This window comes from Ictidomys tridecemlineatus, chromosome 10 (genome assembly GCF_052094955.1).
Source record: "Ictidomys tridecemlineatus isolate mIctTri1 chromosome 10, mIctTri1.hap1, whole genome shotgun sequence".
Taxonomy (NCBI): Eukaryota; Metazoa; Chordata; class Mammalia; order Rodentia; family Sciuridae; genus Ictidomys; species Ictidomys tridecemlineatus.
This window is the reverse complement of record NC_135486.1, coordinates 135,187,098-135,213,663: the sequence shown is the minus strand read 5'-3', so window position 1 is coordinate 135,213,663 and position 26,566 is coordinate 135,187,098. Positions and strand designations below refer to the sequence as shown.

Here is a 26,566-nt window from a genome sequence, read left to right as displayed (position 1 = left end):
CCAACATGAACACCAGCCCTGAGAGCACAGGGTGGGGACTGAGCTCAGGCCTGGAGAGCGGAGGGCGCTCCTGGCGTTGAGTGACCTAGGAAGAAGGCATGGAGCGCTGGGCCCGTCCTGTCTGCATGGGGCCGTTGAGCAGGTTCCCTTTGCAGAGGGCCATCCAGGGCCTCCTGCCTCCCTCCACCCTCCCTTACCTCCAGACCAGGGGGGACTCGTCCCTGCAGGTCCTGGGACTGAGTGCCAGTAGCAGTGGGCTTTCCTCTGTGAATCCGGTGTCACTGGAGCAGTGGCTGCTTGTGCCCCAGTAACTTGATCAGCAAATGTCCGCACTCAGGGAGGCAGGTTGGCCCTGGCCCAGTGATGACGGCCTGTGCAAGTGCCCTGCCTGGCTAGTGACCAGATGGACTGCCCTGTTCCCCCGGGACAGGGGGTCCTCTCCAGCCTGTGCTGCCCTTTAACTTGTCACTGGCTGGTTGGACAGTGATTGTGCTGTGACCCCTCTTCCTCTGCCTCTGGGCTAAGATGTACCCCCTTCCCTTTAGTCCACTTGGGCTGTTGCCCAGGACGTCTGAGCAATTCTTCCCGTTGTCAGGAGGACTAAGTCGGGTGCAGGACATTTAAGGCCCAGCAGAGGCCACGGATGAACTCGGTTAAGGTCAGACTCGGGCAGCCCCGTCTGGGCCTGAGACCCTGAGGGCACGATTTCTGGAGTGCTTTGATTCTAAACTGGCCCAGAAAATACAGCCGCATCAGAATCTTCCCCTTGACTGGACAGCTTCAGGGTGACTCCATGGTCTGCATGGAGCACTGGGGTGCACACCAAAGCCAGTGGGTGGATGGATTGTGGGTGAGCTGGAGCTTGCGTGCTGCGGTACCCTGAGCCGTGGCCTGTTAACAGACTCCGGAATCCAGAGACCTGAGCATTAGTCAGGTAAATGTTGAGCAGTTGGCCTTTTTTCCAGGTCAGATAAATATCCTTGTAGCTTGGCTTTCTGTTATTTCCCCCGTAATGCCATCACTGGTGACTGTCTGCAGGTCTCAGAATTAAAATGTCATCTGGACCCCAATTTGAACCCATTTTTAATTGATAAAATGAGTGCACGGTATAGTTCGGGACTCAGCATTTGTCTTTATCAAAGAATTCCTGTTGCGCATAGCAGGCATGTGGTTAACGTGGATGCACAGATCCTCAGAGCCTCCTAGAGGGATCCGTGTCCTGGGACGCCTGACACCCCACCCAGGTTAAAGTAGCTGACCTGTCAGTCCACCACTCCACCAGGTCCATTCCTCGTAGCTAAGCCACAATGGAGAGCCAGTTAACTCTCGTCACAGATGTGGCACCTCTGTGGGTCAGGACAGGCTTTGGAAGGCTGAGGTAACACACAGTTCCAGGATCTTGGTGACCTAAACAGACAAAGGAGTGTTCTGGCTCATGTTCCACGTTCATGGGAGCTGGGAGCTCTGCTCCCCACGGAGTGGGATAGCTGGGTCAACTGGTGGTTCAGTTCCCAGTTTTCTGAGGAATCTCCGTGCTGTTTACCAGAGTGGTTGTGCCAATTTGCAGTCCCACCAGCAGTATGTGAGTGTACCTTTCTCTCCACATCCTCACCAATATTTATTGTTACTTGCATTCTTGATAATTGCCATTCTGACTAGAGTAAGATGGAATCTCAGTGTAGTTTTAATTTGAATTTCTCTAATTACTAGAGATATTGAACATTTTTTCATATATTTGTTGACCAGTAATATTTCTTCTGTGAAGTGCCTGTTCAGTTCCTTTGCCTGTTTAGTGACTGGGTTATTTGGGGTTTTGGTGTTAAGTTTTTTGAGTTCTTTATATATCCTGGAGATTAATGCTCTATCTGAGGTGCAGGTGGCAAAGATTTCTCCCATTCTGTAGGCTCTCTCTTCACGTTCTTATTTCCTTTGCTGTGAAGTAGTTTTTTAGCTATTTATTGATTCATTTTTAAAATGTGTTATTGTATTTTTTATACCTTTATCTATTTTTATGTGGTGCTAAGGATGGAACCCAGTGCCTCACGTGTGCTAGGCAAGTGCTCGTCACTGAGCTACAATTGTGGCCCCCATTTATGGATTCTTAAGTTTACTTCTTACACTTTAGGAGTCTTGTTGAGGAGTCTGCTCCTAAGCCAACAAGATAGAGAGTTGGGCCTACTTTTTTCCTAGTCAATGCAGGGTCTCTGGTCTAATGCCTAGGTCCTTGATGCACTTTGAGTTGAGTTTTGTGCAGGGTGAGAGATAGGGGTCTAATTTCATTCTGCTACCTATGGATTCCCAGTTTTCCCAGCATTATTTGTTGAAGAGGCTATCTTTTCTCCCATGTATGTTTATAGCGCCTTTGTCTAATATGAGATAACTGTATTTATGTGGATTTGTCTCTGTGTCTTCTATTCTGTACTATGTCTGTTTTGGTGCCAATACCATGCTGTTTTTGTTACTATAGCTTTGTGGTATAATTTAAGGTCTGGAATTGTGACGCCTTCTGCTTTGCTTTTCTAAGAATTGCTTTGGCTATCCTGTGTCTCTTATTTTTCTGAATGAATTTCATGACTACTTTTCTATTTCTATGAAAAACGTCATTAGAATTTAATAGGAACTGCATTAACTCTGTACAGTGCTTTTTTGTTGGCATGGCCATTTTGACAATATTAATTCTGCCTCTCTAAAAACGTAGGATGTTGTCTTTCCATCTTCTGAGGTCCTTCAATGTCTTTGTTTAGTGAGAATCAGAATCTCCATGGTTGGCTGTCACCATCCCCAGGGAGCATGACTCTCCAAAGAAAGTCTTAGTTTACCTGCCTCCCTAAACCCTGCTTGGATTAGTGTAACCCAAGCCGCTGTCGTCTCTGGTGCTGGCCCCACGGTGGCTGCCCTTTTCCACTTGCCTTCTGATAATCGACTTTCTATCCTGTAGCCAAAGTGAAGTTGTACAACATAAATCAGATTGTGTCCCTGTACGATAAAACCCTCCACCAGCACCCATGGTACTTACAGTGGGGATTCCTTAGTGTGCTTTTGAGGGTCCTTGAAATGTACCCTGCCTTGCTCTGCCACCTCCTCTCATGCCCACCTCTCCCTCTCCACTTACCACACCACCCTCCTAGGACTTCACATGGTTCCTGCCTCAGGGCCTTTGCACCTGGGGATACCTCTGCCTGGAAGGGCCTTTTCTAGACCTCTGCAAGGAGAGCTCGTTTGGTTCTTCAGCTCTGGCTCAGATTCCTGCTCCAGAGGGAGGCCTTCCAAGCCTCAGTGCCTGTGCTGCCCCAGCGTCTCTCACCCACCCATACCCCTGCCGTGCGTGGTCTTCTTCCCAGCATGCACCACTATTTGAAGTGACTTCTTCACGTACTCAATTGTTTTCTGTTTCTCTGCTCTGGTGTAGGGCCCATGAAACGGGGCCTGGGTCTGTTCTGGGCACTGCCCTGTCCCTGCTCCTTGCAGAGTATCTGACATAATGAGATCCCCCATGGCCTGAATTAATGAATAAACAAACAGAAATGGAATGAAAATTTTTGCTACGTGTTTTCTCTTCACTTGACTGGATCTCACGGTTCCAAAAATTTGAATTCCAAAAGTGGGCAGAAAACTTAGAGCGTGACCCGGAGGTTGCTCCGCTCTGCGTTTGGCTGGGCGTTTTTGCAGGATGGGTGAGAGGCAGGCAAGCTCTGGAGATGGGAAGGTGGCCCTGAAGGCCTCGGGGCCCAAGGGGTCTTTGCAGGCATGGGTGGAGGGCTCACTTTTTGGGCGATGTTACTGAAAGCCTCCATTACTGCTCAGTGAGCAAATGAGTGTTGAGAGACTGTCATTGCCTCCTCGGATAATAGATTCAGTCTCTGAAGTTCATCTGGCATTAAGGCGAGGCAAATCGCTTTCCCGGGAGCTGAGATAATTCAACTTGTTGGAGAAATTATGCATTAAAATCCTCATTAAAAACACACACCACCATGCGCGGTGGAGGAGCCACGGGTGTGCGCTGAGCTGTGGAAGGCTGCTCTGCGCTCCTCTGAGATGCCGCAGGCCCGTGAGCAGGGTTCAGAGGTGGGAGTCAGCGGGCACTCACAGGACACCGTGGCCGACCAGTCTTGCCCTTGGTGAATGTGCCCAGAGCTGAGGCGTGACGCCGGGCCAGAAGAGACTGGCGAGTCGAGCCTGGTATCCGCTCTGGAAGTTGGGGCCTCACAGGGAGAATGGCAAGCGGATCAGCCTCCCGGGGTGCCATGGCAGTTGGAGGAAAGGCTTGCTGCAGTCGAGGTGGCGCAGAAAGGGTGCAGGGCCTACTGCCTGTGGGAGGTCAAGGTCAGACCCCCAGTGGGAAGCAGAATTGGGTCAGGAGGACTTGGTGTCTGCCACACACACAGGGAAGACAGGAACCCAGTCACCACCCAGAACCACAGGTTTTCTGATGGAATCAAGCCATACTCAGAAGCTTGTGCTTTATTTGAAACTCTGCCAGCCACTGTGCACCTCGTCCTGGTGCTTAACATACAAAGCAAGAAGAGGAGACGCTGGGCTCCTTCTACGGCCACATCTGGATTTCTCTTTAATGCAGTAAACGCCTCTGAAAGTGTTGCCCAAGTCATCTGGCCAGAGAGCATCTCGGGAGAGGCACTGCGGGGCTCAGGTCTGGCTTGTGCGTGTGGATTTAGTAAGTGGATTTCCTGGGGAGACTTTCTGTAATATCAAATTAAAACCCAATACAAATCGTGGCCATTTATAAAGAGCAAGCCCAGAACCAGCCGCTGGACATGGATCTGCCACTCTGTCCCCATGTCTTCTGTGTGCAGCGCACAGGGAGCTCGAGCTCAAGAGCATCCTCTTGGCCGTCCTATGTCACAGACTTTGAAAGTCCTGAAGTTCTCCCTCCCCAGTGACACCATGGAGTTGAGGGGCAGAGCCTGGCCCCCTGAGTTTCTGTCTCAGAACCTGTCAGAGTGCCTGGGGTGCAGGAGGCACGGAGCAAACAGCAGGCTGTGTAGAAATCGGTGTGTGGCATTGGCTTTGATTTTCTGGTCCTTTCTCCCAGCCGCCTTCCTTCCTGGGACTTCAGGGTGCTGTCATGGGTAGCTGCTCAGTTCTCCCGTGGAGCTGTCAGACCACAGGAGGTTCCCTGAGGTCCCTGCATTAGCCATGGCTGGTGACAAGGAGGGCTTGCTGGACACACGTGGGATCTAGGCCTCCCAATGAACCGGCCATCGTTGGCCATTCCCCCCACTTCTTGCACCTCTGGCTGAGCTTGAGAGCCTGTTTCTACGTGGAACCCATTGGTTTTGTAATTGACGTGATTACAAGACACTTCTCTCTCTGCTGGGCATTCCGTGTTGCCCACAATATTTCTGGGGCTGTCGATGATGGGAATGGCATTACTGCATCGCTCCCTCCAGCTCTGAGGGCCTTCTCCACACACGTATCCTGTGCTCCATCTGTTTCTCCTCATAGTTCTGGACAAGTGATTGAACTCACCACACAGAAGAGTGCTTCTCAGCTCTCACTCTCTCCTTGAGTAATTGAGAATAATTGCTCCCTTCCCCTCCAGTGGACCCATTAATATCTGAGGGCTGTGTAGGGCAATCTTGGTTCATCTTGAGCATGCTGGAAAACAATATTTTTGGTGCCTGAGATTGCAGCCATTGAGTTATTTCCCTGGTCCCAGTTCCTGGGGTTCAGAATCCCGGGTCAGAACCCCCCTGTCCTTGGCACTTTGCTCAGGAACCATATGGTGTTTAGAAGCTGTGGGGTCCAGAGGCTCATAATTTGGGCCAGGGAGCCTCACTGGCCTTGATTCAGACTGTCTGACCTTGAGCAAGTCACCCAGCCTCTGTGATGCTGAGCCGTCACCCGGGGTGAAGGTGCTACCAGTGTGGCTCTTGTGAAGACCCAGCCCAGCTGTTCAGCAGGGCATCAGGCATATGGGGACCCCCAGATTGTAGCCACAGGGCACCGCCCTACTTTGGCTTCCATTATTCTAAAAGTTGTGATAACTCGGGTGGACCCAGGCCTGGTCCTTCCTTCCTTGTCCTCCTCTCTTTGTATCTCACCTGGTTGTCATGGTGCTGGGGTCTTGGTGGCCTTGTGTCTACACTGAGGTCCAGTGGGCCTCCAGGCCTACATGCAGATAGGTGGCCTCACACCCTGAACACACCTGTGCCAATAGTGCTGGACGTGGGCTAGACCACGGGTCTCCAGACGCCCTCCCCCAAGGGCCCTGGGGCCTGACTTCTGATGCCGAGGAGTGGTTTGGCTGTTTGGAGACCTTACGTGCTCCCGGAGCGTGTGCTCCCTCATATCCCGCTTTCCCTCCGCATGACGTGGTGACGCCTAGCCACAGGTGGCAGTGGCGGTGCTGGTTGGTGCGCTGCTGTGTGGTATTCCACCGTGTGAGCGCCTCCCTTTGCCCTCTGACGATGGCACATAAATCTCTGAGGGAGGCCGGAGAGATGCGCCAGCCAAGTGGGCCTGACATGGCTCAGTCCTCATTCGGCCTCCGCTCGCTCCTCCCTGCCGCCCACACTGGGAGATCCAGCAGGAAGCACTGACCAGGCTCCTCACAGGCCTGCTTCAGGCCCAGCAGCAGATGGACGGGGATTCTGCCACGCCCTGCTCTTAGGGTCCAGGCGGGTCTCTCTCCAGGAGAGCTGTGGGGACGCAGCAGACGCCTCCGGTTTTTGGTGGCCAGCAGGCATGCCTACAATGCCCGAACCGAAGCAGGGTGAGAGGTGGCCGCTGCTTTTCCAGATCCTCAAGACAGTAGGGAAAGCATGGCCCCCTCAGGTCCTCCTTGTCTGTATTTGGGCCACACTGTTCCACCAGTCAGCACCGAGAAGAGCTCCATTGCTCAATGGATGCCTGACCTTGGATGAGTATCTCCCACCTTTGTGCCTCAAGTTCCTCATTTGTATAATGGGTTTAGTGATGGTGTTTTAATTATCAATTACTCTAATAATTACTAAATAAGATAACGTGGAAAATGTCCACAGTGACCTAGCGCTCAGTGAGCTCTCAGTAGAAGGCAGCTGTGGTCGTCTTTCCCCATGATTCACGCCAGGTAAAGGGTGAAGATTCATCGACCTGCAGCAACCTCCTTTGAAAGCCTCTGAAGTCCCTTTTAGTTCTCAGATCTGAAGTCCAGGCCCAGGTTCACCCTGGCAACCCTGCAGATCTGTGCCACACTGGCCCATCTGTGCAATGGAGTTGACAATCCCAGCTCAGCCACTGCTGGCCATCGGTGACTGAAGAGAAACGTGGAGCACATCTGAAGGAGCACTAGGGGAGAGGGTACTACCCTACCTCTAGCCGCATTTCCTTTGAAGAGAGAAATGAGGGACGCCAGATCCAAGTCCACCCTCCTGGAACTGGGTCCCGCCACGTCTCACCACCCACTGGCCAGCCCTGCTCCCGTGGCCCCAGCCTCACTGCCGAGCTGCTGGGAAATGGAAAGGAACAGTCGGGTGTCTGGTGAGCAGCAGCAGCTCTCTGTCCTGGTCCCTCATTCACCCCTGGGTCCCAGCTCCTAGCACAGGGCCTGGCTCAGAGTGGGTCAGTACATGGGTGACAACAGCTGCCACCCTCTGGATTTACAGATAAGGAAGCTAAGCCCTGCGTGGGGACACGTCTCTGGTTTAGCTAGGATGGTTGCTTACCTGACTCTGATTTTATTTTTGCTTTCCGTCTTCTGGGGAGACCCTAGAAATTGTGCCCAGGGTAAATAACATTCTTAAGCAGAACTGCAGAAGAATCCCTTATTTTTCTTGCTTCATCTGATTTGCATTTGGTTTGCATTGAACTCAGGATTCCCAGGAGATAGGGTGTCCGACCTCTACCTCCCATCTCTCCAGACTTAGCATGGAACCAGGCACATGGAAGAGGCTCAGTCAAGGTTTTTTAGTTGAAGAGAATTTTTATAAAAAAGGCCTAGGGGGGTGGGACCTGTGCACTGATAATGGGGGAGTGGCAGTACATGTCTGTGTCACTGTGCTGACCTGGGGGCCTGCACAGCCAGAACAAGTGCTAAGAAGTCTGGGGACAGAAGGGTAGGGTGTCCCCAGGGAGACAGGGCGTAAATGTCAGGCGCACTCTTGAGTTCCTGGTTGGAGTTCTACAACTCAGTTCAGCTTAGGAGACTTGGGAGCTTTTCAGGGCAGAATGTGCCAGAACCTAAGGTTGTGTGAGTCCCTAGGTGCCATGGAGGGAGGTCCTTGCAGGAAACGGGTGTGGACATGATAATTCTCTCTCTCCTTTCCATTTTCCTTTCTGGACTCGGGTACAAAACAGCGAGTCTGTGTTGTTCCTCGCTCCTGCCACTCTGTGCTGTGGTCACTGTGAGGCCCTGGTCGATTTCCCTTCTCCCCCACCTCCTGTTGTCCCCACCACAAGTGGCTGCTGCAGGGGTTTGTATCTGACAGTGCGTGTTCCTTCTAGAGGGGCTCTCCATGTCGTCTGTCTGTGCTCTTAACTCACTTGCATGACCCTGAGCACGTCCTCCTCCTGCTTCGCTCAGCAGTGTGCCTGGGCTCCCTGGGGCTGAGCTCCCTGCACTTTGCTGCAGTGCCTGTCCTCCACATTTTGGGCATCATCACCCCGTTTCACTTGTGCTTTCCCCCAGAGATGCCCCTGTGTGGCTTCCAACTGTCCCGCACTCCAACACAGCTGCAGGGATCTCTCTGTGTGTCACCCCGTGTGTGGTCCGGCCTGGAATTTCTCGAAGTAGATACTGTGAGTGGAGTTCCTGGGTCGTCTAAGCCACTACGTTTAATTTGACCCAATATTTTCATCTGCTCCAACACATGGTAGTTTTTTGATGAGGATCCTGAATCATGTTTTCTTCTAAACAGGAGACTTGTTATGTGTTGTGTGTCCTGTGCTGGGATAAGCCCTGATCCTCTGAGACGGGCCTTGGCCATGGCCACTGCACAGGTGGGGAAAGGACGTCCCCAGAGCCAGAGTGATGTGCTTAAGCTCCTTGCCTGCTGACCCTGGCCACTGTGAGTTAGTGGAAAGTGCTCCAATTAAAGCAGTATCCAATTAGATCACAGGGCTAAATTGGTGGCTTTATGTGGCTTGTGTTTTGTTTGCTCCTCGTAGTCTTTAACTTTTTTAAAACAAATTTTCGATATTTTAAAATCTGAGATTTCACATAAAACTCCCAGCCACCTGGCAGTAATGGCCTCACCTTCCCACAGTGCCACATTCTGGGAATCGAGCAGTGGCTGGCCTGTCTACACCGCCCCTTCCCTTGCCTGTGTCACCCCGACCCTGCTGCCATGGGGCTTGCCTGCCCTGGAGGAGACACATCTGGATGTGGACTCGTCCTTCCCCTTAGAGTCGTTCCCATGAGTCTTGAGCCAGCCTCTCCCTTTCCTCCCGGCCTCACTTGGGCGCGGAGTTGATGACAGAGAAAAATAGGGTTCAGCTTCCCTGGAGCCCGCTGCCTTCCTGCCACAGGGTCTCACGGGGAGCCCAGCCTGTGCCAGGTGGCACCGGGTGCAGAGACATCGCAGGCCAGTTCCTGCCTGTGGGGACTCAGGCCACGCATCCAGCACACCCTGAGCAAGGGACACTGCTGTGAAGCGCATGCTCCACCCTCCCGCAGCCCGGGACGAGGGAAGTTTTAGAACCATGGTGTCTGGTTCAGCCCATGTGAGCTGCAGAGCTAGTTGGTCTTTTTTTCTGGCTTTAGCAGAGCTGTAGGTGTCCTGTGGCTGTGGCTACGTGGGTCTTAAGAGGCGGGACAGCCTCAGGGGTGCTGAACTCCGGCACAGCAGTGATTCACAGTGGGGTCACGTTGGAGGAGGCCCGACTGTCTTGGAAGCTGAGTGTCTTCATCTGGAAAGTGGAGACATGAGAAACTACTTCACGAAGCGGTGGCAGGGTGGCAGAGCACGCGGCAAGCCCATCCCATGGTGCTTTGCACCCAGTGAGTTTGCAGTAAAGGGCGGCGTCAGCATCGTGTGGGTGTAAGTGTGCCTCAGCCCCCTGTAGCCCCCATGTGGCCCCCCATGGCTCCCCTGTTGCCCTCCTGAGACAGCGACACTCATTCCCGGCCTCTGATGGGGTGGGTCTTCACTGCAGATGGCTGGCAGGACTCGCATTCCGTCTGATGCCCAGCACAGTTTGGTGACCCTGTGGATGCTGTTCTGTCGTCTCCAAGCTCCTTCCTGGGCATTCCCTCCTTGAGCCGCCTGCCCAGGGGCTGTGGTCTGCCGTCCTCTGTTTGATGATGAGCTCTTACAAGCAGTGGTCTGGGGCGGAGGCCACGTTGCCCCTGGCCGCATTCAGGACGGAGCTCCTGGAGGAGGGAAGCGCAGCCTGGCGCAGGTGCAGAGCCCCGGCCTTTCCTGTGGAGGAAGTGTGGAGTGGGTCTCGGGGTTTGTGATGAGCTCCTGAGTCTGGTTTTCCTTCCCTTCACATGCAGGGTCCCCCCAGGGGCCATTGGAACCCAGGCTTGGGGCAGCCCACCTCCTGGGAGTCACACGGAGGCAGGGAGTCCTCAGCAGCCCCTCACACCCTCCTGAGGGCTGCCACCAGGCGCTGAGGTGGAACCAGGGGACATGGGTTCCCTCCCCCTGCAGCTCTGTAAGGATCAGATCCATGAGGTGGGAGGCCTCCGCCTGCCTGCGCCTCTGCTCACTGACCTGAGAAGGACACGGTCATCAGGGCTCTGGGGAGGTGGTGCTGTGTCGGGTGGGAGGACGGGTGCACAGGACGTCACGCCGTGGTTGGCCGTGCCCACTCTTCCCTATGTGTCTGTCAGGAGGATGTTTTTAGTTCCTTGGGAGGGCCTTACCTGCTGTAACAGGTAGGGCTCCTGGTTTCCTTTGCCACCACTGTGCTACACGGAGTTAGGGGCAGAAATCTAGCGGAACAACGGGGTGGGGACTGGGTCAGAGAGTCTAGAATCTGAGTCCTGGCCCTTGTGCATCCTGTGTGACCTTGGCAAAAGGAAGGAGCCTCTTGGGTCCTAGTTCCCCCAGGATCCCACAGTGGGGTGAGACTGCCCCAGGGAACCCAAACCCTGACTGTGCTCAGCTCAGTGCCTCTAAGAAACGCTGATTTGCTTTCCTCCTGTGAATGTGCCAGGGGGCTAGGAGCAGGGCTCTGTGTTAGCCCACGGGACTCAGATCCCAGCACCCGGCCCAGCTGGTTCTAGCAGTGCCCTGGGGGTGAGCTCAGGCCCTCATCTTTGGGGGATGGTGAGACAGACCTCCTCACCAGGCCCCCAAGGGCCAGCTCAGGCCCTGGCTGTTGTTGTGACCGTGATCCCCTCCGTCTTCCTCTGCTCGGCTTAGTTGTTCCCGTTCTCGAGCCATCCTGTAATAGAGAGGGAAAAGAGCAAAAGGGGACATCCAAGGAACTCTGGGGAAGGGACGTGGCTCTGGAGCCGAGTAAGGAAATAGGCAGGAAGTCTGCACAGACTGTGGCGATTGCCAGTGGCCGCTGTCCTGGGCAGAGTGGGGACTCTCAGCAGCCCTGCAGCACCTCGGGGTTCCCGAGGCCTGGGCAGCGCTGTGACATCAGGCCTCTGTGCCTGGTATCACTCTAGCTGAGTGGTGTCCTGGAGGGGCTGTGGGGACTGGGCAGTGCCTATTGTGTTACAGAGAAGCCCTGAAACTAGCAGGAATATGGGGGGCTGAGAACTTAAGGGGTTCTCTCTCTGTGCCTTAATTGATCCTGGATGAAAGGAAGGAGGCTGCCTCAGCCAAGAGCTCTCGATGTTTCCAGAGGAAAGAAATTAAGAGGTGACCCGCCCACTCCCTTTACAAGTGAGGGAACCGGGGCCCTCAGGGCCCTGACTTCCCTGAAGACGTGGGCAGCATTGCAGGGCAGGAGCAAGAGAGCCCCCCACCTCAGGCAGCCCAACACTCCTGTCGGGAAGAGCAGCCAAGGTGGATCCCCACGGGCCTAAGAGGAAGGGATTGGTCTGTCTGACTTAGTGCTAGAAACGTCTCTGTACCAGGTTTTTGTGCCCCCTGGTTTGTAGGGTTTGTCTGGGGCTCCCTCTGGAGCCTGTGCCAACCATGACCAAGGGAGGACGGTGGCGGGCAGGAGTCTCCTTGCAGAACCAACAGGTCTCCAACAGAGCCATGCGGTTGGAGAGAGGGCAGAGGAGACCGAAGAGAGAGGAAGCCCATGGTACCTGGGGCTGGGGGGCCTCAGGAGGAGAGTTCAGTGGGTAAAATCTGCATGTGACACCCCTTCCATATGTCCTCTTCCCTCCCCCTCCAACTACCCTCCCGCTAGGGGTGCAGAGGCCTACTTTTCTGGTGACCCTGGAGTCTCACTGGAACTGAGTGCAGAACTGGGTAGGGCGTTTCGTTCCCAAAGACGCTCACAGCAGAGCTGGCAAAGTGGGTGAGTGTGGCCTCTAGAGGGAGAAGCCAGAAAGACCTGACTCATCTTCCAAGTCCGATTTGCCTGCTGTATGAGCTTAGCCAAGTTCCTCAGCTCCTCTGTGCCCTGGTGTGCATGTCTGTCAAGTGGAAGTGGAACGGTCCTGAGCTCAGATGCTCCTGACCTATGCAGATGAAGAGGTGGTCTGCGGAGAGTTTGATTATAAATACTTACTAGCATCTCCTGGATGCCAGGCACTACCACCAGGCACTCAGGGTAGATCTTGTCACCACTGTGCGGAAAACAAAGGGGTAGGAAGCCACGACTCTGGTCTCGGAGTGGCCAGGAAGCGTCTCAGGAGACACATTTGAGCAGAGATGTTTAGAAAGTGGATGTGGCCTGAGAGCTGTCAGGAGAAGGAGCCTCCCAGGTAGAAACATCAGCAGGCGCAGGGGCCTGGAGTGCCTGTGGCACGTTCAAGGAGGCCCAGATGGCGCGAGGAGAGTGGAAGGGCCTGGGGTCAGAGAGGACGAGAGGAGCCGGGTCATGGGTGGGCGTGGTGCCCAGTGAGGACTGCGGCTTCCTCCAGGTGGCCCAGGATCCACCGGGGCTATTGGGCTGGGCAAGGATAAGGCCTGGCTGCCCCTAGTAACCCGGTTAGCAGTAGTTGTAACCATCCCGCGAGGCTCCTCTCTCCTGCCCAGGGAGAGGGTGGGGCTGGAGAGGCAGACGGGCAGAGAGGAAGGGCCTCTGGTGCTGGGAGGTGGGTAGGATCAGATCTTGAACGTGGAGCCTCTTCCCGCTGTTCCCATCCCACCAGGAGGCCAGGATTTGGGGTACAACGAGTGCTTGGGGTTCCCTTGCTGTTCACATGGCCGGCACGTCTTGTCCTTAGGACTGACTGCAGCACTGGTGTGAGGAGGCGGGCCTGGCGGCAAGAGCCAGAGTGCGGGGCTCTGGCTGCTGGCTGCCAGCCGTATCCTCCTGCTTCACTCTCGGGCAGCCTCTTCCATCTCCCTGCCCATAGGAGGCTTCCCTTGTCCCTTCAGGGGAGGGACAGCAAATTCAGCCTCTCAGTTGGTGGGTCTCTCTAGAGGCTCCAGGAGGAGGGTCTCACCACGGGTGCTACAGAGACACAGGGCGCTCTGCTCTCCCCTCGCAAAACCAAGAAGGAAGTCCTCGTCCTCCCCTGTCTGCCACCCTCGGCGCATTCCCACTGCTGGCCACCCACCCAGGAAAAGCTCCCCTTAGCCAGTCGAAGACCTCTTACATAAAGTATGTTGACACCCAATTCAAGTCTTCATACGTGTACTTTGGATATGACGTCCAGGTGGCTCATGGCTGCTTGGCCCCCTGTGAGCCTCAGGCCCTCCTGAGTGAGCAGGCGGAGCTGGGCCCCCTGCAAAGATCAGGGCAGTTTCTTTTGCTGCATTTGCAGTTTCATTATCTCCCCCGAGTTTCTCAGGTGAGGACACTTCAGACAGCTTCGATAAACACGTCCACTCAAAAGCTTGTAAGGGGCGCGGTGATGTCTGGGAGCAGCTAGGAGAGTCGGCATGGCCCGCTAGTCATCGCTCGCAGATGTCTCCGTGGAGGGTTTTCAAAGTGGCGATAACGGGAATTTCTCTTCTCAGGTTCCCAATTAGCAATTGCATAATGTTCTTTCCAGAAACAGCTGCTCAGGCCTTAGTGAGCGAGTCTAGGCATTACACTTGCGATACAGCAAAGTCCACAGGTTTATGTGCACTTGTGGAGGACTGTGGCCTGCTCCCCCTGACTCAAGTGGCAAAATCAGGCCTGCATCCCCACCTCCCGGGGCCTAGTGCTTGAAAACAGGAAGGCAGGTTCTCAGCACTCCAGGGACAAGCAGAGTGGCTTTTAAAACCCAAGTGTCAGAACCCTTTCCAGTCTCCTAGAAGGCTGATTGTCGTTGCATGCTTAAACACCTGTCACCCTGAGGGTGGAGTCCAGATTCTCTAGTGTGGCCTCCCAGGGTCCCCCCAGCATTCCCCCTCCGACTCTCAGGTTCACTGCCCCCACTCTTGAGTCCTGTGGTCCCTATCCCTCCAGGCCACCACAGACTTGCATCTCGGGCTCTTCTCTGCCTGGAACACCTTGCCCTCCCTGTCTTGCAGCAGAGTGAGCAGTAAGGGCCTGGACCACTCCTGTCTCCACCCTGTCCCTGTGTGGTTGTGTCTGAGTCCTTGGTGCCTGACTCCTGAGTCCAGCTTCCTCCCTCTGAGATGGGAATGCTAAGAAGCCCTGACCTAGTGGGATGCTGAGTACAGAGTACAGTGACACAGAATGTCTCCAGTGCCTTGCCCAGGGCCTGGCAGAGGAGAAGCGATAGCGACCACTCCTCCTGCCACCACCCCTGATGTTTCTTCTCCTAGTACTTACTACGACACAGTCATGGTCCCCATGTGCCCCCAGCAGGCCTTTATCAAGTGTGTAGTGCGGTTCTGTTGCACTGTTTTATAACGATCCCAAGTAACTGTAAGCTCCTTAAAGGCAGGATCCAGGCTTATTTATCTTTCTATTCTCAGAGCTTGGATCACAGTAGGCCTTCAAGGAATGTCTGATGGATGAATGAGTGAGCCAACATGTCACCAGACAGTTGAATGATCAGATCAATGATTGCACCCTTCTGCAAGTCCCTCCTGGGTTAGGTCTGAATTACAACTCAAATTCCTCCACCCTCTTCAGCTCCCTGGCCTCCAGCCTGGGCCCTGCCACCAGCATCCCCTCCCTGGAGGAGCCGAGCAGGCTCCTTGCGGGCCTCTGCTCCTGGGATTCCTTCCTCTCATTCTTCAGGCCTCTTCTTCAGGCCTCCTCCCAGGCGCTTCCTTTCTTCCTCACCAGCTAAAGCTGTCTCTGCCCCAGCGGTCATCCTTACGCACTCATGTCCTGCTTACTGTCTCCTGGACCTAAGCTCTGTAAGGATGAGACACCTCTGTTTACCAGGGCATGTTCCTTGGATGCCCAGTGCCCCAGGTGTGGTGAGTGAGCCAGCAAATGTGACACAGGTGCCTCTGACCAGCAAGCGGCGTGGATCCCACTTGATGGCTTGCAACATGAGTTAGTTTCCTATTCAGGTCCCAGATCCAACTTAGAGCTGGGGACTCCGGGAGCTTGCCTTTCTTCGCATGGCTCGGCCATATTCACATGGGGCCTCCGTTCTCCCAGAAGGGGGCAGGGAGAAGAGGGAGACTTGCAGGAGATTTTCCTTTTTGCGGCTAGGCCTGAACTCTGCTTGCCTCACTCTTGTCACCTTACATTGGCCAGAACCTGGCCTGCCTTTGTGCTCTGGAAACAGAAACGGGGTTGGCGGGCCAGTCTTGTCATAGTGGGCACGGGATGCTGTCTCGGGGCCAGAAGACCTCAATGCTGGGGTCTCTGAGTCTCTCTCAAAGTTCTGGAATTTTCTAGCCAACAACATTGTCATATCAGCTGGCTCTGACATGGTTCTCTCTCAAGAGACACTCCTGATGGACTGGACCTTCTGTTTATCTTATGTCATGGTGGTCCTAGGGGTACCCAGGGGGGTTCTGCCCTGGGGGGTGGTGTGTGGCCCTCTGCCAGGAAGAGCCCAAGGACCATGTGGGCAAAGTGTAGGGCCCTGCTTGTTACCTGTTCACAGCATTCCATCATGTTTTTTTAGTTTTATTGATTTTATTTTTTTAAATACACAACAGCAGAATGCATTACAATTCTTATTACACATATAGAATACAATTTTTCATATCTTTGTATATAGAGTATGTTCATATCAATTTATGCCTTTATACATGTACTTTATTTTTTTGCATTACAATTCTTTTTTATTGCTTTAATTTTATTTCTTAGATTACTATTCATTGATTTTATTTTTTTAAATACACGACAGCGGAATGTATTACAATTCTTATTACACATATAGAGCACAATTTTTCATCTTTGTATGAAGTATGTTCACATCAATTCATGTCTTTATGCATGTACTTGTGTGTTTTTTGTATTACAATTCTTATTACACAATATACCACAATTTTTCATATCTGTTTGCATATAAAGTATGTTGACACCCAATTCAAGTCTTCATACATGTACTTTGGATAATGATGTCCATCACATTCCACCGTCCTTGCTAATCCCCTGTACCCTTCCTTTCCCTCCCATCCCTCTGCCCTATCTAGAATTCATCTAATTCTCCCATGCTCCCTCTCCCTACCCCACTGAGTCAGTCTCCTCATATCAGAGAAAAAATTCAGCATTTGTTTTTTGGGGGTTGGCTAACTTCATGTAGCATTCTTCTTCAACGCCATCCATTTACCTGCACATGCCATGATTTTATTCTCTTTTAATGCTGAGTAATATTCCATTGTGTGTATATGCCACTTTTTTTTTATCCTAGATACACTGAAGGGCATCTAGGTTGGTTCCACAGTTTAGCTATTGTGAATTGTGCTGCTATAAACATTGATGTGGCTGTGTCCCTCTAGTGTGCTGTTTTTAAGTCCTTTGAATATAGTCTGAGGAGAGGGATAGCTGGGACAAATGGTGGTTCCATTCCCAGATTTCCAAGGAATCTCCATACTGCTTTCCAGAGTGGCTGCATCAATTTGCAGTCCCACCAGAAATGCATGAGTGAGCCTTTTTCCCCCCATCCTCGCCAAGATTTATTGTTATTTGTCTTCATAATAGCTGTCATTCTGACTGGAGTGAGATGATATCTTAAAGTAGTTTTGATTTGCATTTCTCTGTAGAGATGATGAGCATTTGTTCATGTATTTATTGATTGATTATATATCCTCTTCTGAGAAGTGTCTGTTCAGGTCCTTTGCCCATTGTTGATTGGGTTATTTGTTTTTCAGTGCTTAGCTTTTTGAGTTCTGTCTATACCCTAGAGATTAGTGCTCTATCTGTATGAGGGGTAACAATTTGCTCCAAGGATGTAGGCTCTCTGTTCACCTCAGATTGTTTCTTTTGCTGAGAAGAAACTTTAGTTTGATTCCATCCCATTTATTGATTCTTGGTTTTAATTCTTGCACTATAGGAGTCTTATTAAGGAAGTTGGGGCCTAATCCCACATGAAGATTAGGATCTACTTTTTCTTCTATTAGACACAGAGTCTCTGGTTTAATTCCTAGGTCCTTGATCCATTTTGAGTTAGGTTTTGTGTGTGGTGAGAGTTAGGGAGAGGTTTAATTGCATTTTGTTGCATTTGGATTTCCAGTTTCCCCAGCACCATTTGTTGAAGATGCTATCTTTTCTCTGGTTCATGTTTTTGGCACCTTTGTGAAATATATGATAATTGTAATTTTGAGGGATAGTCTCTGTGTCCTCTATTCTGTACCATTGGTCTACCAGTCTGTTTTGGTGCCAGTACCATGCTGTTTTGTTACTATTGCTCTGTAGTATACTTTAACGTCTGATATAGCGACACCACCTGCCTCACTCTTCCTGCTAAGGATTGCTTTAGCTATTCTGGATCTCTTATTTTTCCAGATGAATTTCATTAGAACAGTTATTCTTAATTTTGATGGTGTCTTTATTTTCTTGAGGCTCAAAATACATTTTCTGGAGAGAAAAAGTTCCCATTAAAATAGTCTAGAATGCCTTTTTTTTTTTTTTTTAAAGTGGGGACTGACAATTCTACTGCTATCGGGCCACCACACACAATGGCAGTGGGGCCACAGGCAGCAAGGACTCATTAGACGGCCCAGAGGGACCTGGCTGGCATCCGTCCATCCCTTCCAATCTGTTGGGGCTGCTGCCCCAGGAGCACAACCAAAAAACTCAGATGACCCAAGCCCCTGTGAGTACATGTCCCGACCGGCAGGACACATCAACGTGGGCAGCGAACCTAGATGGGGAGGAATGAAGGGACAAGAGACACGAAGGGTGACAGCAAGACAAAAGTTCTGATCAAGCTGCAAACTTTTATTGTTCACACAGGGGTATTTATGGGCTGGGGATGGGGGGAGCTCTCTTATCGGCAGTTGCTAGAAGTCTTCACAAGGTGAGATAGCGCAGGATGTCTCAGGGAGATGGATGGCTGCAGGGTGTCTCCCAGGCGAGATGTCTCCTAGGGGGCTGTTTCTTGTAACTGTCAGGCTATTCTTTGAAGGAGAACTCCCTTTTGGTCCCTGGCACTGTCAGGCTATTCTTTGAAGGAGAACTCCCTTTTGGTCCCTGGCAAGTACAGTGATCGCTTGTGTGCCCCATGTGACAGACGGGTCTCTGCAGGACGGGTTTACTTGTGACATGGTCCTCTGCGCTCTGCCTCCCTGCCCAGATGGCTGCAGAAGCCACCTTCCTTCTCCATCCCACTCCTCCACTGGGGCCTTCGTCCTCCCTCCTCTGGACCTCGGCAGCAGGCGGCCTGCCTTGCCTCTCCATCCCCCACATCTACTTGTCCTTGGACTAGTGTTTCCTCGCAGGCCTCTGTTCTGCAGCTGTGTGGCAGGCTCCCTCCTGCATTTCCCATTCTGGGCATGCCACCCCTCCCCAGGGTGCCCTTGTGGACCACCTGATGGACCTGGCTGCTGCTCCTCCAGGCAGCTGGGGCAGCAGCATCTTCTGAGTGAAAGCCCTCCTTATCCCGCCTGCCGATGTGGGCAGTCCTCCCGGGGAGCCTCCCCAGCACCCCCTCCCTATCCTATGCCTTGAGGGACAGGAGCCCAGCAGGCCATGCTGGCCCCCAGGCACTCACCTGTGAAGGGCACTCCCTTCTTCCCATTTCACACACCAGGGCTCAGAGCTGGTAGGTGGCACCGCGCGGCCTCAGGGAATGTGACCCAGTCATGTGGATCCTGCACATTGTGGCCCCTGCAGCAGCTTTGCCAGGCCGCAGCCACTCATGTGGGGTAAAGTAGGGGCTGCAAACTCACAGGCTCGTGGAGGCCGCACAGGGGTGGGACCGAGGGGAGTAGCTGGGCAGGACGGTGGCACTGTGCTTCCAGCTCCTGAGCGTCCTTGCTGACCAGCTGTTGCCCACCAGCAGGACTGATCCTTTTTATAGGGAAGCCAAGAACCTGGATTTTGTATAGAAGTCTCCTGATTGTTTTTAAACATTGCTCAGTTTACACAAAACATAGACGTGGACCACACCGTCTGTGAACCCCCTTTAGCGCCTGTGGAGAAAATGGCGGGACTGTCCTTGCCAGGCCAGAACTCGAGCCTCCCCAAGAGGGAATCGATTCCAAGCAGAAAGGCAGGAGGCTCTGCAGCTCTGGAAACCCAAATGCTCCTAAATACAACTAGCTATTAGATGGCATCAACCAATTAGCAGTGATTTTATTAGAGGTGATAATGGTGTTGTGGTTAAATAGGAAAATGTTCTTAAGTGTTTAGAAACGTACACTCAGGTAGGCATGATGGCTGCGATCTACTTTAAAACACTCTAGCAAAGACGATGAAGCAGATGGGGAGAAGGGCGGAGACCATTAGACGAAGCGCTACAGGGATTCGTTAAAAAGAATTTGCTGTTTTGACATCTTTAGTTTTATTCTAATCCCATGTGTATTTTTAAAAATTTGTTCTTCTTAGCTATACATGATGGTAGAGTATATTTTGGCATATTATAAACATGCAGAGTGTGACTTACTCTAGTTGGAGTCCCATTCTAGTACATGATGTGGAGTTGCACATCCTTGCACACTCCCAGGGACACACTTCCTCTAGCCATGCCCTACCCTCTACAGTTACCACCCAGTTAACCCATGTAAGTGGGTCAATCTACTGGTTAGGATACACCTCTTGTTATATGAGCAGAGGAGAGTTATGTCTGATTCGTCCTACTGTCCTTCCTATTCCCATCTCCCTCCCTTCTTGATGTCTTTAAAGATTTTCATTTAAAAAAAAAAATCATAGCCACAGGAAACCATAGGCTTCTATGACTCATTTTGAGGTCTTCCATGACCGTCAGGTCACCTTCTACCCAGTTACGTGCAGAGACTCAGGTGGAGATTAGGAGGAGACCACAGAGAAATGGCATCCAGGACAGAGGCTGGAGGTCACGCAGCCCTGCCTGCCTTGGCACAGAGGTGGTAGGTGGCTTCTGCTAAAGCCAACCTGGATGTGGGATCTGAACGGAAGCCTGGTGTAGGGGAAGCTGCAGATCTTTCTTGTGCAGGTTGAGGGAGGCTATCACTTGGAGCTCCTGGGCAAGACCCTCCCCCTCGTGAGCCTCAGGTGGCAGCCTGGGTCGGTCCAGCACAGAGGGCCCAGATGAAGACGTCAAGATCCTGTTGCTTCCTTTGAACAGCTCAGGTAACCGGCGCTTGGTTTTCAAGTGGAGGCGGCTGCCACGGTGGCTGTGCTCACAGCAGGACCTGGCACCGTGAGGCCTGGGCATTTGGGGTTCCTCCAGGGGACAACCCCCATCTCTGCCAAGTCGCTGTAGGGTGAGGGGAGGTTTCAGACAAGTGCTGAGGGCATTAGACTCTAGGGTGGAGGCCTCCGTGGCTCAGCTAGCCCCACAGGAAGCCTGAGAGACCATCTGTGATCTCTTCTTGTTACTGAGAGTGTTTTGAGCATCCCCTTCCCAAAAAGGAATCTTCCCAGGCTCCTCCAGGGCTGATTAGCTCTCGTCTTCCTGCAGCAGCCTCTCAAACTGTCTTCGAGGGTTTCTTGTGCAGATTTAAAAACGAGACTTGATGAGCCCCGTTCAGCTCTGACCTGGCGCAGTGACCACCTTCCTGAGGAAGGGTGTGTAATCGCTTAATGACGGGTGGGGGCTCGGGGACCAAAAGACCTGACGAGGACAACAGAGGAGAAGTGTTCTGGCTCCTGGTTTCAGTGGTTCAGTTCATTGTCGGCCAACTCCGCTCTGAGTCCGAGATGAGGGGGAACATCATGGCAGAGGAAAGCGGCTCAGCCCTTGGCAAGCAGGAAGCAGAGCTCTGCTCACCAGTGACAAAACATCAACCCCAAAGGCACACTCCCAGTGACATACTTCCTCTAGCCACGCCCTGTCCCCTGTGGTCTGATTAGGACACACCTCGTTACTTCATGACACGCTCTTGCACTGTCTCACAGGAGCATCTGGGGCACACCTCCCATCCGTGACAGACACCAGAGAACACAGCCCGGCCTGCAGAGCCCCAGTGGCTTTGGCTTGGGAGGGCCCTCGTCTTTCTGGGCCAGGTGTCTTCCTCATCCACAGTTGCCTCTCCAGGTGATGTGGGGTTCCAGCCTGGCCAGGGACCCTGCTGGCAGTGATGCTAGTGACCCATGGCCATTCGAGTGCTGCCATCCTCTGGGGAAGGTCTTCAAAGATGCACTCATCAGGGGGTGACTTTGGGTGGCCCCAAGGGGCTCCTGCTGGCAGCACAGTTTCCTGGTGCTCAGAGATGGGGGTGCCTGGTGAGGTTTGAATTTCAGATGAACAACCGACAGTTTCTCAGTGTGGTGTCCCCGTGCGGCATGGCAGGTTCTCTCTGGGAGAATACTTTGGCTGGAAATGCATTTGTTGTTTGTCTGGAGTTCACGTGGCGCTGGGCATCCTGTGTCTTCATTTGGTAACTGCTGACCGTGGATTAGAGATGCCAGGTCCAGGGCCTTGGCAGGGCTTCGTAGGAATGCTCTGGCTGAGACTGGGTGCTGGGCAGGTTTTCTAGGTGCTGTCTCAGCACATGGCCTCGTTAGACAGGTTCTACTGAGCTCCTGCTGCAGACCGGCTTTGTGTCAGCTCTGGGAGCAGAGGAGGGTGCCCCCGCAATCCCCAGGGCCGGGGGTGAGGTGCCATCTGCTCTGGGCTGCCTGTCCTCACCTGTCCTTCATCAGACTACACTCCTCATGTTGCTGTGAGGCTGAAACAACCCTGCCACTGCCCTCTCCCTGCTCGTCGCTAACACACCCCATTTGGTCTTTAGCCCAGAAGGAGCTTCAGAGGAAGCCTTGGCTGGCACCCATACAGCCCAGGGTGGCTTTGTTGAGCCAGGGCCCACCAGTGCAGTGGGGCGCGGTGGGGCTGGCTATAGAATCTGTAGTCCCCTCCCTCCAAACTGTCGAGGACTTCAAACGGGACGGTGTCACACGGCTCCAAGCACCGCCCTCTGCTGGCTTGGGCACGTGTCTAAGAAGGCCAGGCGGTGCTGGGGAGAGGGGGCCGAGTGATGGGTGTGGAACTCAAGCCTCTGAGTGCCCCTACCCCCATATTCAGGGGCTCTTCAGTGCCACCCCTATTAGGCTGAGTCCTGTAGGGGACAGGGCACATGTGCACCACACCAGCAGGGTGCCACCAGATGTCCTAGTTTTATCAAGAGAAGGTGGAAATTGTTAATAAAAAAATCCTCCTGAAGCAATGATATTGTCATTAAAGATTTTTAATGACAATATTTTTAAAAACTGAAAGCAGAATTAATCTCCTCTCATAGCACTGAGCGTGATTAGTAATTACGTGTTTACCTTGTGGTCCTCGATTTGTGTCTTCTTCACTGGGTGTGAATGCCTCGGCACACGATACCCAAGTCATGTTCTTGGTTCTGTCCCGAGACCACGCTTGGCACATTGCTGTGCCCAGGAGGGAGCAGCCACCCCTGCTGGCTGGGCATCATCCGGGCACACTGCCGGAGGTTCTGGCCAGCTGTCCCCCACCTGTGAACAGTCGCACTTTGTTCATAAAGCAGTGGCGAGAGACGCCCTAGAGCCGGCTGGGTGAACTGATGCGGCGGGCTCCATGGGGTCCTCCTGGACAGTGAGGGGAGCCCACCCAGCACACCTTCTGTCTGTCCTCAGGATGCCAAGTTCGTAGAGGAACGGAGAAAGCAGCTCCAGAGTTACCTGCGCAGCGTCATGAACAAAGTCATCCAGATGGTGCCCGAGTTTGCTGCCAGCCCCAAGAAGGAGACCCTCACCCAGCTGATGCCCTTCTTTGTGTGAGTACCTGGGATTGGGCGCTGCTGCTTTGTCCTTCTGAGAGTTGGGGAAAAAGGGGTCTGTCTGGCTCTGGTGGCCCAGCGGTGCCCAGGGAGCTGTCCTTGGTGCTTCTGAGACCCTGAAAGGAGGGTTATGCGAAGTCCAAGTAAATTCAGGTCTGTGTTTTTTATTTTTTAATAACTCCATCAAAGTAAAGATTCGTGTTCTGTTCAGCTTCCAAATGTTGCAAAACTAGAGCAGCTTGAGCAAACTCGAGCTCCCGCTGGCGTGTTACCCCAGTAACACTCAAATATGAACAAGCTTGCGACAAGGGTCAGACTCCTGCCCTTCCCTCTGACAGGGGTCTGCATGTCCCACCCTCAGACGATCAGTCCACAGTGGCCTGTTAACAGGGCAGGTGCTGCTCTGAACTGGGTCTCCTCGTTGCAGCTGCCGGCACCTCTCCTCTGCCCACTTTCCTGTGGCAGCTGGTGGCCACCTTGCCCCTGAGGAGTCCCCTGTTCTCAGTCTCCTCCTAGCCTGAGACATTTACATCCTTGGACTTGGGAGAACTAAATGACACCTTGGTTTTGTAAAAACTGGGATGCTATAAAAGCAGTGAAGTTATGTCTAAGATGTTGTCATTGTGGGAACCATAGAAAAGACCTGGAGGTGTCCACAGGTGGGACTGGACTGTGACTTGCTGGGCTGGAAACAGGTTCCTCTTCCCCCATTCCTTTGATGCCATGTGGAGGGTGTGGGCCGTTTCGTTCAGCAGCGATGCTGAACCTCAGACGCAGGCTGCTTCCTGGGGGATGTGCCTGGGACTTGCAGGTTGAACTTGCAGCAGATGCTGGCAGGGCTGCCCTGCTCCCTGCTCTCACTGCAGCCAAGATGGCAGTTTGGGTCTACTTCAGGGCTTTTGGGAGGAGACCGTTGTGTTGTGCTGCTGTGATAAAAGGCACTGTGCCCGGGCAGAGGGAGCTCTTTGGAGCATGGCGTTTGCTTGTGATGCCTTGGTCTGGGACCACACTGGTTCATGAGAAGTTCTCGTCCACCTCCCGTGGGAGCCCTGGTGTGTGGGGAGCTGACCTCTTGCTGAGTGGTGAACGTTTGGCTCACCTCCCTGATGAAAGGCGGGATGGCTCCAAGATGAGTCTTAGCAAAGGCCCTGCAGGCTCGGCAGTCCAGGCATCTCCCATCCAGGGCTACCCAGCAGCACCTCAGAGTTGGAAAAACTGCCTGTTCACAGGTGCTTGGGCATGGGTTGGACCCAGAAGTGCTGAGCAAGAAACCTTGGGTGTCTAACCAGCATGGAGGACACAAGGTTCAATTTCAAGAGCTTTAAAAAAACAACACAAATGACAGTGTTGACACCGGTCCAAACCCCACTTGAAATGGAGCATCTTCACTCCTCGGGCTTTCCTCCCAGCTCCAGGCAGAGCTCAGCCTTCGAGTTGTCTCCTCTGGGGGCAAAGGGAGGTGCGCACAGCCATGCCTGGCCTTGCTGGCCCGAACAGCAAGAGTAGCACCTCACTGAAGCCTAGCAAGGAGGAGGTCTGGATTCCTTGCCCTTAAGGAAAAAAACCTCTTGGCTAGGGAACTAAACCTCTCAAAGCATAAGTATTCTTCCACATTGACAGATTTTTCTCACCAATTTCAGGATCCAACAGGGTGGGCCTGTTGCCTAAGATGTCACCCCATCCTTGGGGCACTGCCTTATTTCCTCTGATCCTCCTGAGACCCTCTTAGGAAGAGAGCTTCCAGAGTTGCCATTAAGATGGCAGTTAAACTGCCAAGTGTCGTCTTCCCCAGTACTGGCGAGCAAGTGATCCCCTGGCCAGTCACCTGTCACCTCACTAGGCATCCAGGTGGGATGTGTGTCTTGAGCCTGGCCCTCCCACTTGTTTTTAGGGGCAGTGGGATTTTCTTATTTGAAGTAGTTGCCCACATCAAAACCTTAGAAGACATCAGATTTTTTGGGGGGGGGTGAACCGGATATTAAGCTTTTCATGAATAATCGGTGAGCTCTGTCCCTCCATGGCCCCTAGCTGCAGTCACTGGGGACCTGTGCCCACTGAGCATGGAGCCTTTGCCGTACCATATGCCCCTGTGTTGTCAGTCCTGGGAGCCAGCCCAACATTCAACTCCAGGGCACAAGGTCCTCGGCGACACCAAAGCTGGTGGGTAGGACTTGCTTTCGTTTATCCTCATGAAGACATTCCCTAGAACTTTCAGGCAGGATCTGCTTTTGCACATGGTTTTCCATTTTCTGTGTGTTCCACTGTGTTCTGCAAGGGGCACTGTGACTTTTAAACAATCTGCCATCCGCACATATCAGAGTGGAAGCAGCAGGGTGAATTCTACCCACCCCCAACCTCTGGACCTCCAGTTGCCTGCCTTGTCCATGCCAGCAGCAGGTAGGATGGTGGGAAGTAGGCCACTTCATTTCTACTGGGGACTGTATTGGTGTGACTCAGGAGCGTACCAGAGTCTACTTCCCCAAATAGAGATGAGTGGCGGCCCCCAGCACCCTCTTCTGTTGAGACGCTCACTTTGATCGTGTTGGCCTGTGGTTGGGGAAAAGGCAGACCCTGCAAACGTGCATCTGTAAGCACATCCCAAGGGGAAGGTCAGGTACCATTTGTGAAGGGGTCCTGTCCTCCAGAGAGTCATCCTTCAGGACTGGACTGCAAATGGGCGATGGCGTCCATGATTGAGGAGCTGTCATTTAGTGTTGAGTTTCTGCAGTCATTCTTCCTTGGGAAGTCACCCTGCTCCTTGAAGGTGGAGAGGAAGTTGGGGTGGGAGGCAAAGTTCCCATTGGGATTTCAGCAGGAAATGCACTCCAACTTCCACAGCTGCACTGCCACCACACTTGAATTTGTTGTATATTTTTTTCAAAAATGTGAACTGCTGTTTTCTCAGTGAACAGGTGAAGTTCAGCTCAGGGATGGAATGCCCAACCTGTGCAGATCCAGGGTTTGTCCAAGCTGAGACCTTTGGCCTTGCAAATATCTGCTAACAGCAATGACATTGTTCAGGAACTGACTCCCATTGCTTCTGTGGATTGTGGAGCGCCTTGGGGGTACTCATCATAGCCCAGTGTGGGGAGGGAGTGCAGGTGCTGTTTAAGATGGCTGGAATGAGCAGACCATCTCGTGTAGACAGTTGGGAAATAAGTGTGAGTGACTTTCAGTGGGACGAGCGTGCCCTGGTTTGGCCTCTGCTCCAGCCGGTCCCTTCCTTTGGCCGCCTCACTGATTCATGCCAGTTCTGTGGCCCCAAAGGCAGACCTGGAAAGTACAGAGGTTTGGAGTCAATCATAGTTCCCAGCTCTGCCAAAGAGGAGAGTGACCTTGGGCAGCCCGAG

General features: G+C 52.9%; 1 protein-coding gene and 1 long non-coding RNA gene across 4 annotated transcripts in view; one reads left to right on the top strand and one right to left on the bottom strand.

The window, feature by feature from the left end:
• Nucleotides 1-26,566, top strand: part of Snx29 (sorting nexin 29) — a 375,232-nt gene that overhangs the window by 336,439 nt on the left and 12,227 nt on the right. For 2 of the 3 annotated variants that reach the window (XM_078024349.1, XM_078024351.1), the window contains one exon: nt 23,074-23,213. The exons of the other annotated variant lie outside the window; for it this stretch is intronic. In XM_078024349.1, the coding sequence (XP_077880475.1) occupies nt 23,074-23,213 (140 nt within the window). The remainder of the gene's footprint in view (nt 1-23,073; nt 23,214-26,566) is intronic. 3 annotated transcript variants of the gene reach the window in all.
• LOC144367557 (uncharacterized) overlaps nt 9,128-26,566 on the bottom strand; it is a 49,395-nt gene continuing 31,956 nt past the window's right edge. The window contains exons 2-4 of the long non-coding RNA XR_013427063.1: nt 11,225-26,489; nt 10,656-10,767; nt 9,128-10,358 (exon numbers count right to left, since the gene is read on the bottom strand). This is a non-coding gene — a long non-coding RNA (uncharacterized LOC144367557). The remainder of the gene's footprint in view (nt 10,359-10,655; nt 10,768-11,224; nt 26,490-26,566) is intronic.